Below are 17,879 nucleotides of genomic sequence, written 5' to 3' on the forward strand. Positions count from 1 at the left end.
TCCCGAAAATAGTACATCACTTGATTTCATGATATTCAACATTTCAAGCTCTAAATCACACTAATGATGCTTCCACAACATCCTGGCAAGAACCATAACTCAATGTGATGTGTGTTTTGATGTTCACCGACCGCTTGTGATGGGACGTTTTGACATTAGCAGAAACGTTGGCTGTAAAACAGCCAGACTAGCTGACGATAGTACACAGCTTAAAAGTGGAATGGGAAGGTCTTGAATAGCAAACAATGCAGAATTTTATGTTGTAAAGGTCACTGGGATATCATTTGGGGTGCGGCATAGTGAGGGAGCGTGTTATGAAAGTATTTCGTGTAAACTTTCGTCCGGTGTTCCCGATGCGGCCTCCTCTACATTGGTTAAATTGGGAGAGCGCTTTGTCGAGCACCTGTACTCCATCCACCAAAAGCAGAACTTCCCAGAGACATCCATTTTAATTCCTAACGCAATTTCCATTCGGACATGTCGGTCCATGGCCTCCTCTTTTGCCACGATAATGCCATCTCTCAGGATGGAAGATCAACACCTCATATTCCGTCAGGATAGCCTCCAACCTGATGACATAATCATTGAATTCTCCTTCCGGTAGTTTATTCTTCCCCCTCCCAACCCCTCTTCTTCTGTTCCCACTCTGACCCCTTCCCTTCACCTGCCTATCACCTCCCCCGGTCCCCCTCCTCCTTCCCTTTCTGCCACCTCTCCTCTCACATTTCTTCTTCTCCCACCCGGCTTCACCTATCACCTTCTAGCTAATCTTCCTAGCCCTACCCCCATTTTTTTTTTATTCTGTCGTCTTCACCTTTCCTTCCCAGTCCTGAAGAAGGGTCTCGGCCCGAAACGTCGACTGTTTATTCATTTCCGTAGATGCTGCCTGAGCTGCTGAGTTCCTCCGGCATTGTGTGTGTGTGTGACCTCCAGTGAATTCCCGATACCAGTGTTCAGCCTCCGCCCCTTGTAATAAACAGCAGGTAACCCGGAGTGAAGCCAGGGAATGCCCGTTTTCAAGTCTCGCAGTTTCTCTTAAGTTTATGAACGAGGATGTCTTTTTAAATGAATTTGGTAGGGGAGAAGAGAGCTTCAGTTAACAGGCCTCATGCTTAATGGGGAGTTTTCCTAAATCCGTCTTGATTTACAGATTCCCTTTGCTCATCGATTATCCGTGTGAGAGGGGATTGAAACCCTAACGTTTGCAATTTAGAAGACAACTGGACGTGAGCCTCATGAAATTTCCTGGGAGATAATTCGAGCTGTACCTGCAACAGTAACTCTTCCAGGAGTACATTAGTGGGCAGCCTGCTTCCATCAGCTGACCTGAGTTGCAATGTGTTCAAACAGACACACTGGAAACACTTCTGTTACAACCCGCTTGCATCAATTGCTAATTTCTTATAGAATTCTTATTACTGTATTGTGAAAATATTACCCATGACTCATTAGTCCTGCAGTAGCTGCGCATGGTTGAAGTACCGTTCCCGACCCTTTAGCATCTTACTTTACACTCATGTTATCGCTGTATTGTATCCGGTGATCATTTCTACACCAAATAAACGACGACTAGACCTCATAAAACTGCAAGGCTTTGCTAATTAAGAGTAGCCAATTAAGAGCTAAATTCCCTGCACAAACTTTCTTGTTCATGTGTGGGGACCGCCGCTGTCAATACAAATCAACCCTGCACCGACGGACAAAGTCGAAAGCATTCACGGGGCGGATAGCTAAGATTCGTATTCGCTCTACTTTACTGTGCATAGAGCTTTACTACTGGAATCGGCGTCGATTGTTACGATAATATGATATAATACATCTGTTACTTCAGAATCAGTAAAGCACACCACACAAACAGCGCCGACCTCTATAATTATTTAGGTGCGGCTCTTTTTTCCTCCCGGGCTTTGTCCCAGAGGTAGTGAGATCTGGGACCGTGGGATCCCTGCTCTGTGAAATTCAGTGGGATCCTCTACCTCCGATGGTCTTCTGTCCCTATCCCGCGCGTCTACTCCGCCCGGGTAAGTTAACTGCAGGAATTGAACTGGGTAGGCAGCGCTCTGCGCTCGCCCCTTTCTGTCGCGATGGGAAGCGATTTGAATGGGATGGGCGCCACGTCAATTTCCGTTCATCTGTCAGTGTAGTGAATTCTATCTCGAGAGATTGGAAGGGGCTGCTTGGGCTTTGGATCTCATCAATCTTGGTTATTCTTGGTGCAGAACGGCTGTCTGCCAGAGGTTCGCGGAAGGAGGGAGGGAGGGCACGGCTAGGAGCTGCGAAGCTCCGAGCGCGGTGCTCTGTGTGTCCGCGACATTTGTCATTTCGCCGGCTGGCTCCGCTTGGCCAGTTTCCAGCCCGCCCCCGTGCACAGAGGTCCTCGTACCCCAGATACAGCAGTCGCCGACACACCAGCGCCCCTGCCTGCTCGCTCTTCCTACCGATGCACTCAGTGCTCACCACCACTCAAAACGCCTCGCACCCGCCCCCCTCTCCTTCCCAGTATCTTCCCTGCCGTCGCCCTTGCGCTGGAGTCACTCGCACCGTCCGCTATCCAGTCCGGCGAGACTCACATCTCGTCCTAAAAACCAATGTCTCCGCACCAAATTCGCCGGTCGCCAGTTTCCAGGATATGCAAAGTACGGGCTGACACCAATCTCGAATCTGACACCTGCCCACTCACTCCACCTCCCATCCATCTCAACGGCAAGTAGGAAAAACGAGATTGAATATAACCCATGCCTGTGTGTTCGTCCTCTAGTCCCTCCGCTCCCCAATGCACATCCCCTTACCTGGCCGGTGCAGATAAAGTTGCTCAAGTGTTGGCGGAAGAGCTCCGTGACCGAACACCAAGGCGCAGGCTGCCATCCAGATGTAGAGAAGCACAGACATTCTAGATATCATCGCGACTCTCTGTGAAGCAGGAAGCATTAAATAAACTTACACCGCCTTCAGCCCTGGGAAACCGCATCATCCAACAAACCACATGCTTTCTGTTTAGAAGCTGTAAATGACACCCCTCGCAGATCAGTCCGAGCTAAGCACCCAGAGCAACCCCGAGTACAATCCCGCTCGATGGTTCAACGAGCAACTGGCGAGAAAGTTTCAAGGGAAGGAGGGGGCGGGGGGAGGTGGTCATGTGCTCGCTTCCAACCGGCTGGTAAACCGATTTTTAAAATCTGCCAGTCCTGCTCCAGAATCACTGAACTCCCACGCTGTTGAATCCTGAGTAACGCGCTTCCTCCTCGCCTCTCCGTAACAGACGAGCGTGTGGGAATACCGATTCCTTGTCACTACCTTCCCCAAGAAAACTGCAACAGACAACTGCCTACCAGAAAGCACTTGCTGTCCCCATGTCCCAACCAGAAGCATCTCCAGAAAACATGGGGCGTCAATGTTCTGGGCTCCCTAGAAATTCCATGTTAGTAATCTGAAAGACCGTGCAGGAAGATACTGTTTTTTTTTTGCTTCTGTCTTAACTATACTCTGACGGACAGTCTTGTCAGAGAGGTTTCCAGAGCTGCTTGGCCAGAGAGCAGTGGCGAACGTTACTCAGATGCTGAGGAGAGCGATTCAGGACGGTCTTGGTGAGCACGGTGTCTGTGACTGGCGGTCGTTCAGGAAGACCTGTGTTCAGCGGAGCCGCACTCACTCCTGTCTTTCGCGATCACCCCAAATTCTCTCTCTCTCTCTCCCCCTCTCTCTGCTCTTCCCTCAGCGGACACTGCCCTGATTGTAGCCAAGAACCAGTCCTGTCGAGAAGCGCCCCCAGCCGAAATAACCTGCACCCACTGAACGTTGAGTATAGAAATGAGCTGGCATTACATTGCAGCTTGGGCGCAGTCACCTACTGAGAAGTTTCGAACCGGTCCGCGGTTACACGGGCCATCTGTCAGTCACGTGGATTTCAGTCAAAGTTGACAGAGAAACACCGTCACTGTGTGGCGGTGCCGCTCGCACATGTTTAACGCTCGACCGTGTCGAGAGGCGAGGGTGCAGATTTATTTTGGAGACACGAGAGACTGCAGATGTAGGAAACTGGAGCAACAAACCATCTACTGGCGGAATTCAGCGGGTCGTGCAGCCTCTGAGGAAGGGAAAGAATTGCCCGGAACAGCCGACAGGTGCTCTCCCCCTACAAACGCCCAAATGCTGCTCGACCCACTGAGTTCATCCGGCAGATTTTGAGGGGGGGGGAGGAATCTGTCAATTTACTTATAAGTTTTAATTTAAGACTGCATCAGTATAAAAGGAATGGTTTAACGCATTTCTAGTTTAAACGAGTGATTTCCCCGCTCCTCGGCTGCTTCAAGCTTTCCACTAACCCTCACTTGGCAATGATTTGAGCGGCTTGGGCCGATTCTCCCCGCTCCGGACCTCTCTCGGGTTCATTCTCTTGCTCTCCACTCCGGCCTTTTGACTGTCCCGCCACTCGCTTCTTACCTGTAACAGCCGGGACGGGGATAGGTGAGAGCGCCGGGGGCCGCGGGGAGAGGGCTCATCGGGGAGATGGAGTGAGTTCCTCCGTCACGGTCACGACCATTCCCTCACTATAGTGGGCTGTGAACCGTGAACTTTCACGGGAAACCGAGAGCGGATTATATCCCCAGAGCGCCCGCAACAGAAGAGGAATGGCTGATCCTACCTCTGTCAAGGACGCCGGCAGCATCCCGCTCCTTCTCACTTCCCAGTCATCCCTCTCGAAGCATTTCACTTGTGAAGTCGATATAATATCCCAGCACGTTAATTCATTATTAAAAGCGGCCAGAAGATGAAGCAAACAAATGCTGAACTGCAAGCTGTCTTTTTTTTCCCGCCTGCTTATCACCCGAATCCAAACGGAAAACCGCTTGCACTGTCCTTGCTCCCCCCTCGCATCCAGCACTCCACCACTGTTTGAATCTCATGCATCTTTCTTCATTGGAAGTAGCACTGCGTCTTAAAGCGAGACTGCCCGCTAAAACTATTCCAGTCATGAATGGCCAGTTTTCCCGATAGTAACGTGCATATTTCCCCCATTATGTTTTTGTTTTCATTTTGAAACGAAAACCAACGGGTGACCGACTTCTGATGTTACCCGATGGTCCTTGCGGGTTTGAACTACACGCAATTGATAAATAAGTGTGCAGCCCTTAAAATATTGTGACTACACGGACATAAAATTATTTTTTAAAAAACTTACACGTACAACCAGCGGTCGAAGTAAGGATTCTCTTAACATTTAGTAATCTAACTTTTACTTAACACTGCTCTCTACCCATTCCAGAGACTCACTGCACTCTTTATAATGGATAGCTACTCCGACAGAGAAACACATGGGATTGTTACGTGCCCCGGAATGACCCAGAAATATTGTCGAAATGCCGACAAGGGAGAATTAATTCATCCCAAAACCCAAGAAGCACTACACCGAGTGTGTATGAAGCATGGGATCGGGTGTTTATGCCCTGCGCAACAGCAACACCTACTATAGACAGCTTTGGAGTTGCGGAATTCTATTTCGACTTCGCACTTGTATCATGTTATAGGCTCTTTGAAACAAAATATCAATGTATCCATTAAGATATTGTATTTATACACCGCCAGAATCGCTAGGGAAATGAGGGAACATTGATGCGCACTTGCTCTCCAATACATTACACTCGTACACTCAGTAGTTTGATGTTCGGATGGTACGTCAAACGCCACTTATAAAATCAATAATTTAAGATTAATCTCAGCTGCTATCTATTTATCATCACTAATTGCATTCTGCATTGATTGTTATTTACTTGGTGCAAAAAAAGTCTGAAGAACGAATAAGGTTCTCAAGAAGATTTGTGCTCTATTAACCAAAAACGGCGGGCAAGATCTTGCTTAAGAAAATGCCCAAACTATTATAATTCTGGCAAGTAAATACTCCTTTACCAAACATTGAAGCAATTTGTGACAGAGGAATAAATTACTTCCTTGCCCCACAAGTAGGCTATGAAGAACTTCGGCACAAGTTTAAGGGAGTAGGGAAGAAGGTTGTTTTTTTTTGTTTAAATCCGCCAATAGGCTCCAGCTTTAGGGATAGTGCAATAATGGAAGGTACGTTTATATGAGTACTTTCACTAGTGCAGGGGTAGCCAGTCTAAATAGTCAATAACTAATTAATATACGTCATCCAGAATTGATTCTTGTTGCATGCGAGGGCCTGATGCAACGATTTTGTACACAGATACAGTACATCCAAATGTTAGGAATGCACCTTCTCTCCAGCCTCGCACCACAATTGAAACATTGTCTAGCCGGCGAATGAAACCAATTGCCTGTATTAAAAGGGTAATATAGGGGTGGAATATTTAAATAGTCATGTCAGTTAAACCGATGCACCTCAAAGTTGTGTTACACTTCAATGTGGAGTAGTTTTCGTTCGTCTTCTTACAGAGAAGGATATTGTTTCGATTGAGAGAATACAGAAGTGAGCAAACATAATGATGAACATTATTGGATTCAGTTAGACAAGAATCAGTTATGTAAGTTGGACATTTTCTTTGAAAAATAGGCTGAGGGGTGATAGATGTGTTCATTTGAAGGATTCTGATCATGAAAGGGCGGTTAACCTTGTCCAGGTGAGTAGAATAAGAACACCATGGATGCAATGTGATCTTTGCTTGGAACATTCATTTACAACCAATCAAATGGCAAATCTATGGAAAAGGTTCCCTGGAATAAAGGGGAAACAAACAGTGTTGATCCACTCAAACTTAATCTAGATTTTATTTCAGATAATAGTATTTTGGGCTATAATATAATTCAGGACATATTTAGCAAATTGAGAGGAGGAATTCACAAAGGCTTAGTTCCTAAAGGCTTCCATACTGGGAGCTTCCTCGTCCCAAGTCCGAATGTATTATATGCTAACTGATAGACATTAGTTCATCAACTGATGATCATAATTAGCCAACAGCACCATGATGTTATACAGCTTAAAGAATGGAAGAAATGGCATGAAAATTTCAGTATTTTTTCGTGCGGTAGTTCTCATTTTCCCACTACAATTCTAATCAAAATGTGTTTTGGTAAATGTCTGATGAAAATAGTATTAAAACAAAATTGTTGATCAGAATAATGTTTTGGTCAGGAACAAAAATAATTTCTGTTGAAAGCTCATAGCCTTTGTTCCTGTAAATGAGCACAATCTTTCTGTAATATTGGACTGACTTCAGCCAGATCTGGTCTAACACCCGCTGTCCTTTATTGCCTGCACTTAGTGTGGAGGTGCTGGTTGAGCTGACATCACAATGGACCACACTCAGTGACGGACTGATGACTGGACACCTAGGGCTCCACTTGCTGAGCATTTGCCCCTTTGTCAGAAAGCAATGAAAGGGAAGGATTTTGGCTTCTTCCAAAAATTTTGTTTAATCACTTTTAAATGCCTTTAAGTTAAAAAAAAACATTTGAAAGCTATTAAAATATATTTATGAAAAATAATTTAAATTATTAAAATACTACATCAGAAAACAATAAAGTAAGGAGGAAAAAAAACTTCTTAGCTTTATCCTAATCTCTGTCCTAGAATTTCTTTTCAAACGAATGGTATGGCTGATGTTAAATTTGATAGTTTGATTACCTAGCGTAATGTTCTGTGTTGAGTCTGGTGATGAAACAGAGTGACAAATGTGCCAGCATCTGCAATACCAGTCTATCTCAGTCTTAACATGTATGCACAAAAGTCTGGAATTTGCTTCCTTGGGAGCAGCTCGGTACCAAGACTTCCCATTTTGAACAGTCAGCACTTTTCTACCTACTGTATTCTACAACTTCATCTGCATGTTACAAATATGTGCTTCACATGACAACCTGTTCAAAGTCTGCATTTTCCAATCAGTGTGAAGCAGAACTCTGATTTCAGGAAGAGTAACCCTGAATGTAATATCTTCATGGTCTTAAATAATCATTCTCCTTGACACATACTATGACTTATGAGGCTGTATCCATAAACTTGTAGCTCAAATCGTAGTATTAATTGGAATGGCAATAGATTTCAACATTTTGCAGTTCATTATAAGGAACTTATTAACACTAATGAGCCATAATCTAATAGAATGTCATTCATTTATGAAAGCTGATGTATAATGAGTCTGTTTGCTCTTATTATTATGCATCATAGTAAACTGTAAATATTAATTGCAGTGCAACCTTAGAAAAATAAAGTAAACTGTATTTTTAAAACAGCCTGCATACTAGTAAGTCGTTCACATAAAGCTTTGGGGCATCTGTAACCATGAGGTGAAAGGGGTGTCATTGCAAGTAAATTGGTAAAACTGCCACGAAGGAAGCTATTAAACATGATTCAATGACAACATGGGAAAATGTACTGGCACCAAACTACTTTATTTCTTGTTTTATCACTAGACTACAGTTGTAGCCCCAAGCCACCCTAGAACATATTGTTGAGATCATTCGGCGTAATGAATTTCTGTATAATTATAATCTGTCAGATATAAAGTAGTTGATGCAAGTAAATAACACATGGCAGCTGATAGAACCAAAAAATTAATATTGACAGTTCAGATTTTACAGCTCAGTAGAGATAACATGCAAACATAAAGGTATGAATGTAAGATAAGTTTTTAACATGAGGATATGTGTTATGTTTTCTATTGTGGAATCATTAAGCAATGCATTTTCTTTCTTTACCTGATCCATGGTGCATTACAATAAAGGTATTTAGAAGTTGGACTAACTAATCAATATAACTTGCTTCAGCTTCCCTTAGTGTTGATTTCTTTGAACGTTTTTGGTGTTATACTATTAGCATTTTACTGCACATCAAAGTTATTGAACATGCCACAATACACAAATGAAAACTACTGGTACATAAATCAATATTTGTCCACAGTATATGCAACGTGTGCGTGAAATAGCATTGGACAAAAATTGTGCATGATGCAATCATTCTCTCATATTGATTAAATTAGTATGACAGCTATACCCTGGAATGTTCTGCAAAAGTAATTGTGATTGTGTATGTGTTTACTCAAAGTAAGGGCGCTCACTAACCCATTCTCTTTCATCTTAGGTAGTACTCCAGGGGCACTTTCTAAAATTAATACAATAAACATTTAGATTTATAAAACTTTATTAAGGCTCCTCTAGTCACATGGCCTGTTTATTTTTCTTCTCTAAATGTTGACTGGCCTTCATCTTGAAAATATCCAGAGCTGAGATAGGAGTTGAAATTAATAGTCTTTCCCAGCCTAAGGCTGTTTAAAACCTTCACGAGCGAAAATCATTATTAACCATATGAGTCCATTTTATCATGTACCTCCAGGTGCCCCAAACGCTCATCCTTGATGAGGAAGTGGAAGGGTGGGTTAGTAAAGTTGCAGTTGACATGAAGGCTAATGTTGCCATGGGTAGTGTAGAAGAGTGCTGTAGGTTAGAAGAGCACAATAGCCAGGATGCAGAGCTGAGCAGAAAAGTATCAGATGGAGTTCAATCCAGAAAAGTATGAAGTGATACTCAAAGTTGCCACGTAATGTGATAGGCTAGTTAAGAAGGTGAATGGCATGTTGGCCCTCTTTATTTTGGATATTGAATACAAGAGCTCTATAAAACTCTGGTTAGACAACACCTGGAGTATTGTATTCAGTACTGGTTGCCTCATTATAGGAAAGATATGGAAAATTTAGATGAAGAACAGAGGAGATTTACTAGGATGCTGCCTGTATTAGATAACACATCTTAGAGGAAAGATTGAGCAATGAAGAATGAGAGGCAGCTTTATAGAGGTATATAAGATGAATTCCAACAGTAGCAATGGCCAATACCAGAGGACATAGTTTTAAAGTAACTGGAAGACAATTGAAGGTAGAATCCTTTACACAGAGTGTGGTAAGCACCTGGAATGAACTGCCAGAGATGGTGGTAGAGGCTGATATAACAGGGACATTTAATTGACTCTTAGATAGACAATTGAGGTAAGGAAAATGGAGAGTTCTGGGCTGTCTAGGAAGAAAGAGTTAGATAAATAATGTATTAGGTTTGAATAGGTCAACACAACATCATATACCAAAGGACCTGAACTGTTCTATGTTCTACACTCAGCAGCCATCTTATTAAGTACAGCTGCTCATTAATGCAAATATCTAACCAGCCAATCAAATGGGAGCAACTCAATGCATGAAATTATACAGACATGGTCAAAAGGTTCAGTTGTTGTTCAGACCAAATATCAGAATGGGGAAGAGAAGTGATCTAAATAACTTTGACCATGGAAAGATTGTTGATACCAGACAGGGTATCTCGGAAATTGCTGATCTCCTGGGATTTTCATGAACAACAGTTTCTAGAGTTTACAGAGAATGGAGCAAAAAACAACAAAAAAAAAACATCCAGTGAGCAGCAGTTCTATAGGCAAAAACATCTACGAATGAGAGAAGTCAGAAGACAACAATAACTCAAATAACCACACATTACAACATATAAAATCATGGCATGGATGGACTACAGCAGCAGAAGACCGCAAATATACACTCATTGACCACTTTATTAGGTAAAGAAGATACTTAATAAAGTGGCCACCGATAATATATTCCAATATTCTAAAACATAGAAAAAAATAATTACAACAAATATATTTTATCTAAAATGGAAAAAAATGGTAAAGATTTGAGGAAATAGTTGATAAGTATCTGTTAAAGGCCAACCATTCTGTGAGCTGCAGAGAATACACCATTTCCATTACTTGAGAATGTTTGTCTGTTTCTCAAACACACTGTTGAAGACGCCTGTATCAATCTTTGTAGAATGAAAGGAAACAAAGATTGTCTTACCTTTCTGGTAAATAACTTCAGCAATTTTGGTTCGGGTTCAAAATCACATCTCAGGGATAAATGCTCTGGAACGTCAATGTCAAATAGAATGGGGATATTATGGTAATAAATAAAAATACTGTAATTTTGTCTTGCCCAATACCATGGATGTGAAGGGAATTTAAATTTTCTAACTTTTTAAGGGACCTGCATGCCCATCCTTAACATGATGGAATAATCCAATACATGTTAATCCATAACCTCACACAATTCTGCTTTTAGGTGATGTGACGAGAATACACATAAAATTAAGATGTTTGCTGACCTGGGTTAGCATCAGTGACATCAGCAAGTGGTCTGCCACCTGCCCTCAGGGGAAGGAGAGATAAGGAACAATGGAGCAGCATCTGGAGATATGTAATGAAGGGACGGGGGAGAGAGAGCTGTCTGGAGCGGCTTCCCCTTTGAACCCTGAACTGTTTGAAGTGATGGACAGGCGATGCCCCAGCAGGGGGATAAAAACGGACAGGTTCGCTAAGGCAGGACACACGCCACCCGAGGTAACGAGACCCTGGAAGCGGTACGCTTCTCACGAGTCGGTGGAAAGTACCAGCCAACGACCAGGGTGGAAAGGTACGATCAGCGGGAACCCGGTGTGTGTCCACCCTTGCCTGGGTGCCGGGTTCACTGCAGAGGATCGACCGCATCTGGAGGAGGGGTCACAGTCGGTGACCTCAGGTGACATCACCAAGGACCCGCCCAAAAAGCTGCTTGTGAGCCATATCGTCGGTCTGTGAGCGAAGCCGTGTCTGAATGATCAGTTGTTCCTGTTCCCTCTCTCTCTCCCCCCACGTTGTCCATCGCCATGGCAACGATTACTGCGAACTGAACTACTAAACTGGACTGAACTTTGAGTCACTTTGAAATTTGGTCATTTTACCCCTAGACAACGATAAAGCTTGATTGATGCTGTTATCTTAATTCTGTGCACATGTGTGTCTATAATCGCTGAACTATTGCATTTATTATCCTTTCGATTACTGTGTTGCTTGTTTCTTTAATAAAACTTTCTTAGTTCTAGTACTCCAGACTCCAACTGAGTGATCCATTTCTGCTGGTTTGGCAACCCAGTTACGGGGTACGTAACAGTGATTATTGGGGTGCTTAGAATCCTGCTCAATCTTAAACTGAATTTCAAAAAGGCATAGTTGTCCTAAAAGAATTTAGCTAAACTATTATTCACTGTACATAAATGATACTCTTGACATGATGATGTAATTCATACCCAATTACATTTCTTTGAAAAAAGAACATTAAAAAATTAATATAGTCAATGTGTTGCAGCATACACATTCTTCATAGCCAAGTTCACAGCTCTGCAGTTTTTTCATCAAACTGTTGTTGGTTGTTATAAGAATTCTGCATGTATATATATATATTCCTACAAATTGACATTTATGTTCTATAGATACAATTTTCAGGAAGTTGCATATACCAAGTAGAAAGGTTAACAAATGGCAAGTATTTCCAAGAAGAAATTTGTGACTGATATGGTGTTGTTTAAGAAATAACTCCGATGGAAAGATAATAGAGAATAAATTTCAGAAAGACAGCTCTGTGTAGTTTTCTTAATCCAAATGTATCTTGTGATCCTGTGTAAAATAAAATCTACCCACCATTTATAATTTCTTGAAAATTTCTGTCTATCAGTTATACCAGACAAAAATAATCAAGGTATAACAGTCAGCAGACTATAAAGGAAGTATTTACTTAATTAGAGTAATGATAACTTTGTTTAAAAGATTGTGAGCATTCTTTTATTGAACAATTTAAAAAATGAAGTTCAGCCTTTTAAGTTGGTTGGATTTTTAATTAACTTTGAAAGTGCTTTGAATCCCTGTGCACGGCTGTATTCACAACATTCAAATGTGAATGAATATTTAGTGCGAGCATCACCTCATTAAAATAAATAATACACTGACAAGCTCTTCGGATGCTCATATGTTCTTTTCCTTATGTGTGCTTCATAAACAGATGCATCAACGGGGATCTAAAGCAGCATTTAGACTGTTCTTTTAGATCGTGTAGACACGTCAAACACCTGCTTGATTACAGTGTTCAGTGACGTCTGAACTAGCTCTAATAAACAAAAGCTGAACATCATTTGACTCCTTTGAGTTTATAGCATTGTCATTTTTGATATGTTGAGGTACTGCAAACTCTACTGCCTGTTCACTGGAGCCCATCCCTTTGTTCTTGTAGCATCAAACCTTCCAGCTTTCCTGAACATGTCAGCTTATACCCCTGTACAGCGTATGTCATATTGTTGCGGTTGATATTGTAAGTTTTTTTTAATCTGCTCTACAGGTGAAATAGAGATGCCCCATTAATGTGAAGCATTTGAAACGTTATTGATTAACCATGTGTTATTGCTCATGATTCCCTGCTATATATGATCCCCTTGAGATGATGAATGAGTGAAAATGTGTGTCTTCCTCTCAAATGTGCCACAATGCCCCATGTGTAAACAGGCCAAAAATTATTGGGCTGAGTGCAATCAATTATTTTCAACAGAAAATTGGTATCAGCTATTTTGCACCTAATCATAAATAGTGAGGTACAAATTCAGTTCTCACAATCTCTGAAGGCAATTTCTAAAGTTGTGAAGTCTATTCAAAATGGAGGGATTGATTTTGATAATTGAAGCACAAATGGAAAAATTCAGCAGATGAGGGTCATGGGAGACATGTTGCTTGTGAAAGGTCAAGAGTACATCGATCACAAATTATACAGTATTCCTTATGTTCTCTGTTTTTATCCACCTGGATCAGAGACAGCAGATTTACCATTGGTCATATTATGGCTGAAGTTGAATCTTATAATGGAAGTCTTTATACGCATTGCTTGCATGGAGATAGGGTTTTATGAGCATCCTCTAAAGGCCTGATATTGTCCTCCTGAATGCTTCTGGATATTATAATAAATCTTCGGAGTTTAAACTGGCAACGAGGTTTTGATTATAAAAATTAAAACAATTCCAAATAAATTACAGAAAAATAAGCCTAGTGTCAAAATAACCCTCTGAACATAAAACAACCTTCTGACTCTCAGCACCTACCAAGGTTACGCTGAATGCTTCAATGTACTAGCATAATCAATGTGAGTAGTAAGGAGTAACATCCTGTACATCCAATTCTGTTACCATGGGAGAATATGTATTTCACATATGTTCCCAATACTTGAAAGACACTTTCAGCCACTATCTCACTTCCAGTGGAAATAGATTTTTGGAAATGGGATGAGGAATGTCAGGGTGTAGTTTGTGGATAGGATATATAGCAAACATTGACCTCAGTGCCCAACTTACAGATCTGAATATGGATTGTATATTAAATTTAAAATGCAGCTCGGAACCAGGAAACAGGCACTTAACTGATATTGTCTACATATACATGAATGCAATCAACACCCCATTGCATAAATACAGCAGTAATTAACACTTATTTTGGTGTGAAGTTCCAAGCATTTGGAAACAACATGTAACTCAAAAGAAACATTATGAGGGCATTGTAACTATAGAAATTGTCTCTCTCTCTTGCTCTCTCTTTCTCTCATTTTCTCCCCCTCTCTTTCAGCCTTTCTCTTTTGAGTGACTCCATAAGGCTGTCAGATTACTTGTGAGTGTGTGTATCAAATAAAATACTACTTTATATCTACCAGCTGCATCTCTCTGGTGACTTTGTTCATGTTACAACAAGATAAATAGAAACATTATTGTTGTGTTTTTATCTTCTGGAAACTGCCAGGAAATAAACCACAGTCAGGTGTTAAATTAAAAGGAACTCCAATCTTTAAAAACATTACCTTGCTAACCTGTTACTCAGTCAGAGTAGTTCCAGTGTTTTACAGGTAGCATACCTCAATGAGCCAACTTACAGTGCACCATGAAATCGAGGATGCCATGGATGTCCTTCCTGAACATTCAATCACATGTATTCAATCCCGTTGCAGCACTAATCCTGTTGTTGCACAGTAGAATAGTAGCTAGAATAATGCTTTAGAGCACCCACAATCAGGGTTCAATTCCCACTGATGCCCATCAGGAATTTAAATGTTCTCCCTGTGACTGCATGGGTTTCCTCCAGTTGCTCCAGTTTCCTCCCACATTCCAAAACTGTACAGGTCAGTAAGTTGTGGACATGCTATGTCGGTGCCAGAAGCATCACGACACTTGGGGGCTGCTCCCAGCACACCCTCAGAACGTGTTAGTCATTGACATAAAGGATGCATATCACTGTATGGTTCAAAGTTAATCTTTAATAGTATCAGCAAAGGCAATGGAGATACTCCGTCAATGAAAGCTTTCACTCTTCACATTTTAATCAACTGCATCTTTGCAATCCTCTCTGAACTTGTGAAACATCCAATATCACAAAGGATCAGAAGGGCATTATTTTCTAACATTGATCTATATAAGTTTTGAGATGTCGACAATTGGAATTTCACATACTATAATTCTAAAACCCAACAGATACTGAACAGAAGAAATAAATATTTTTAGATCCTGGATAATTTATGAGGCAGATGTAGTCCTTTGAATATAGTTTGCAAGATGAAGAAGGTATTTGATCAACCAACAGCTTATTCACAAAATATACCACAGGCAACTGATGAAGCAGGCATTGATGGATAATGTTTCCACTAGAAACCAGCACCATGTGCCACAACCATAAGAACTGGCGTTAGTACTTCCAATGACTTTGATTATCGAGATCCCTTGTGTATGGTTTTGAGATTCTACTTCTGGATGTGCACCATTAATGCAGAAATACCATTCCAAATGCATAATTTCATAATATGCAAAGAAGTGTCTGATAAAGCTAAATTAACAACTGTTTATTTCAGTAATATATAGTGCATGATGTAATATATTGCTGTCACATTATAACCGTGGTGCGATAGCTCATGTTGTGGCCCTGCCGGTGAACCTCTTCTCCGGGAAACAGTACAACACTGGGTCTTCTGAGTGTTGTCTGGAAATATCTTCTGGCACATGGCCACTGCGTTTCTGCCGATGAAGATGAACAGATGTGCCTGAACCCTCTTGTGATATTCTTCTGGGATCATACAGATTTAAAATTCATCTTACATAGTGTGAATTATGTAAAACATGGTGCTGGTTTGAGTGGTGAACAGTGCCGCAGTATAAGTAGGACTACTTGCTCTGTAGTCCTTATTCTGTCCAGCATTTCATCTGGAAGAAACTCTCACATGTGAAGCCAGCAAATGCTTTGCAGCAATGTCCACTGGCATGATGAAGTTAGCTGCTTTAATTTGTTTGGATAATTTGTTTCCTCAGGCCCAGTAATGGTAAACAGTGCAGGCCGTCAATTTATCATGGTGTCAATATTTATACCCATGACTCCAAGGTTCGAATGGAATCTTCACATTATCCTTACAGATATTACGTGTCTGATACAAATTAAGGGTGATCATGCAACATCCTACTAATGGAATCAAGATGAATGAGGTCTATCTCAAAACTGTTTGACATTTCCATCAACATATGTAATTTCAAATATATCTACAATTTTCAATGCAATTAGCTTGTTCATTTGTTATTAGACCAATTCCATTATTACTCATAGAAACATAGAATCAGAGAAAACCTACAGCACAATACAGGCCCTTCGGCCCACAAAGCTGTGCTGAACATGTCCGAACTACCTAGGCTTACCAATAGCCCTCTACTTTTTTAAGCTCCATGTATCCATCCAGGAGTCTCTTAAAAGACACTATCGTTTCTGCCTCCACCATCGCTGCCGGCAGCCCATTCCATGCACTCACCACTCTTTGTGTAAAAAAACTTACCCCTGACATCCCCTCTGTACCTATCTCCAAGCACCTTAAAAATATGCCCTTTCATGCTAGCCATTTCAGCCCTGGGAAAAAGCCTCTGACTATCCACACGATCAATGCCTCTCATTATCTTGTACACCTTGTAATTCTCATGTTGTCTGACTATTATATACACCCAGCCCCAGATGCATTTCCATCAATTAATTATCGAGAACAAAGCGATAATGTAATAATTCTCTTCATAGTTTCTATACCTCACTAACTTCCCTGGATATCATTTTCGACTGACTCATTATAACTTTATCCATTAGTCTGAGCCCAAAATAATCTACCAAGGTCAATAATTTTCATTATTAATGACTGAATGTAGAACACAGAACTTTGAATAGTACAGCCAGAACAGGCTCTTTGGCCCACGATGTTGTGTCAAAATTTTAACCTACTTCAAGATCAATCTTACCTTTCCCTCCTACATAGCTCTCCAGTTGATATGTGAAATTCAAATTGAAAGTTAACCTGAGATTGCTTAACTTCATTCCTGTTCAAGTATTCACTTTCACTCAAGCACAGCCCATGTTTCACAGAAACCTTCAATATGCCTATTGTCACCTCAGTTCAATTATTCCACATAGCTATGTAAATATAGCTCAGGTCTTGTATGTTATGCTGCAGAGTTTAGGTAGCTTACATTGGCAGTTGGTCTTCAATACCTGCAATTTCAATTTCCCATGATGGGTTTTTGGATCCTTTCATAATCTCATTTCAATCTATAACCACAATCAGGCCCACAGAGTTCCCTGAACTTCACAGTCAGTATATTGGAATTATTGCAAGTGAAAATGCAACTGGTATTGAACTGCAACTGGTCTGAACATGTCGAATGTTTTGATTTGTAGATAGACTCTGTAGGTTTTGTCTATGCATTTTACTACTTTAAGAATTAATTGTCCTAATCTATTAGAGTGAATGTGCTGAAGATGACCACCTTTTCAGATGCTTATAGTAGCAGACTTGGTATATGCTCTGGTACAGATGATGCTCTTCATCAATGGATGTCATGCATCCTTGACTTTACTTGTACAGAAATAATGCAGAAGTTTAGTTGGCTTCCCAGTTCACCCTGTGATTGGATCTTACACAGAAATTTCCCATGGAATTTGTTCTGCCGTGGGAAATGAAAAATAAATGTAAATCCATGTTGGCAACGGGATTTGCTTGAAACTCAAATAGAGCATC

General features: G+C 41.2%; 1 protein-coding gene across 2 annotated transcripts in view; it reads right to left on the reverse strand.

The window, feature by feature from the left end:
* The window catches only part of LOC134357087 (chemokine-like protein TAFA-1), a 633,714-nt gene extending 630,254 nt beyond the window's left edge, over nt 1-3,460 (reverse strand). Inside the window, exons 1-2 of one of the 2 annotated variants that reach the window (XM_063068395.1) lie at nt 3,330-3,460; nt 2,790-2,910 (exon numbers count right to left, since the gene is read on the reverse strand). In XM_063068395.1, coding sequence (XP_062924465.1) covers nt 2,790-2,901 — 112 coding nt within the window. In that variant the 5' untranslated portion in view covers nt 2,902-2,910; nt 3,330-3,460. Of the gene's footprint in view, nt 1-2,789; nt 3,071-3,329 lie in introns of those variants that run through there. The other variant, XM_063068394.1, reaches the window with a different exon arrangement.
* Nucleotides 3,461-17,879: the final 14,419 nt, after the last annotated feature.

Source organism: Mobula hypostoma, chromosome 15 (assembly GCF_963921235.1).
Source record: "Mobula hypostoma chromosome 15, sMobHyp1.1, whole genome shotgun sequence".
Taxonomy (NCBI): domain Eukaryota; kingdom Metazoa; phylum Chordata; class Chondrichthyes; order Myliobatiformes; family Myliobatidae; genus Mobula; species Mobula hypostoma.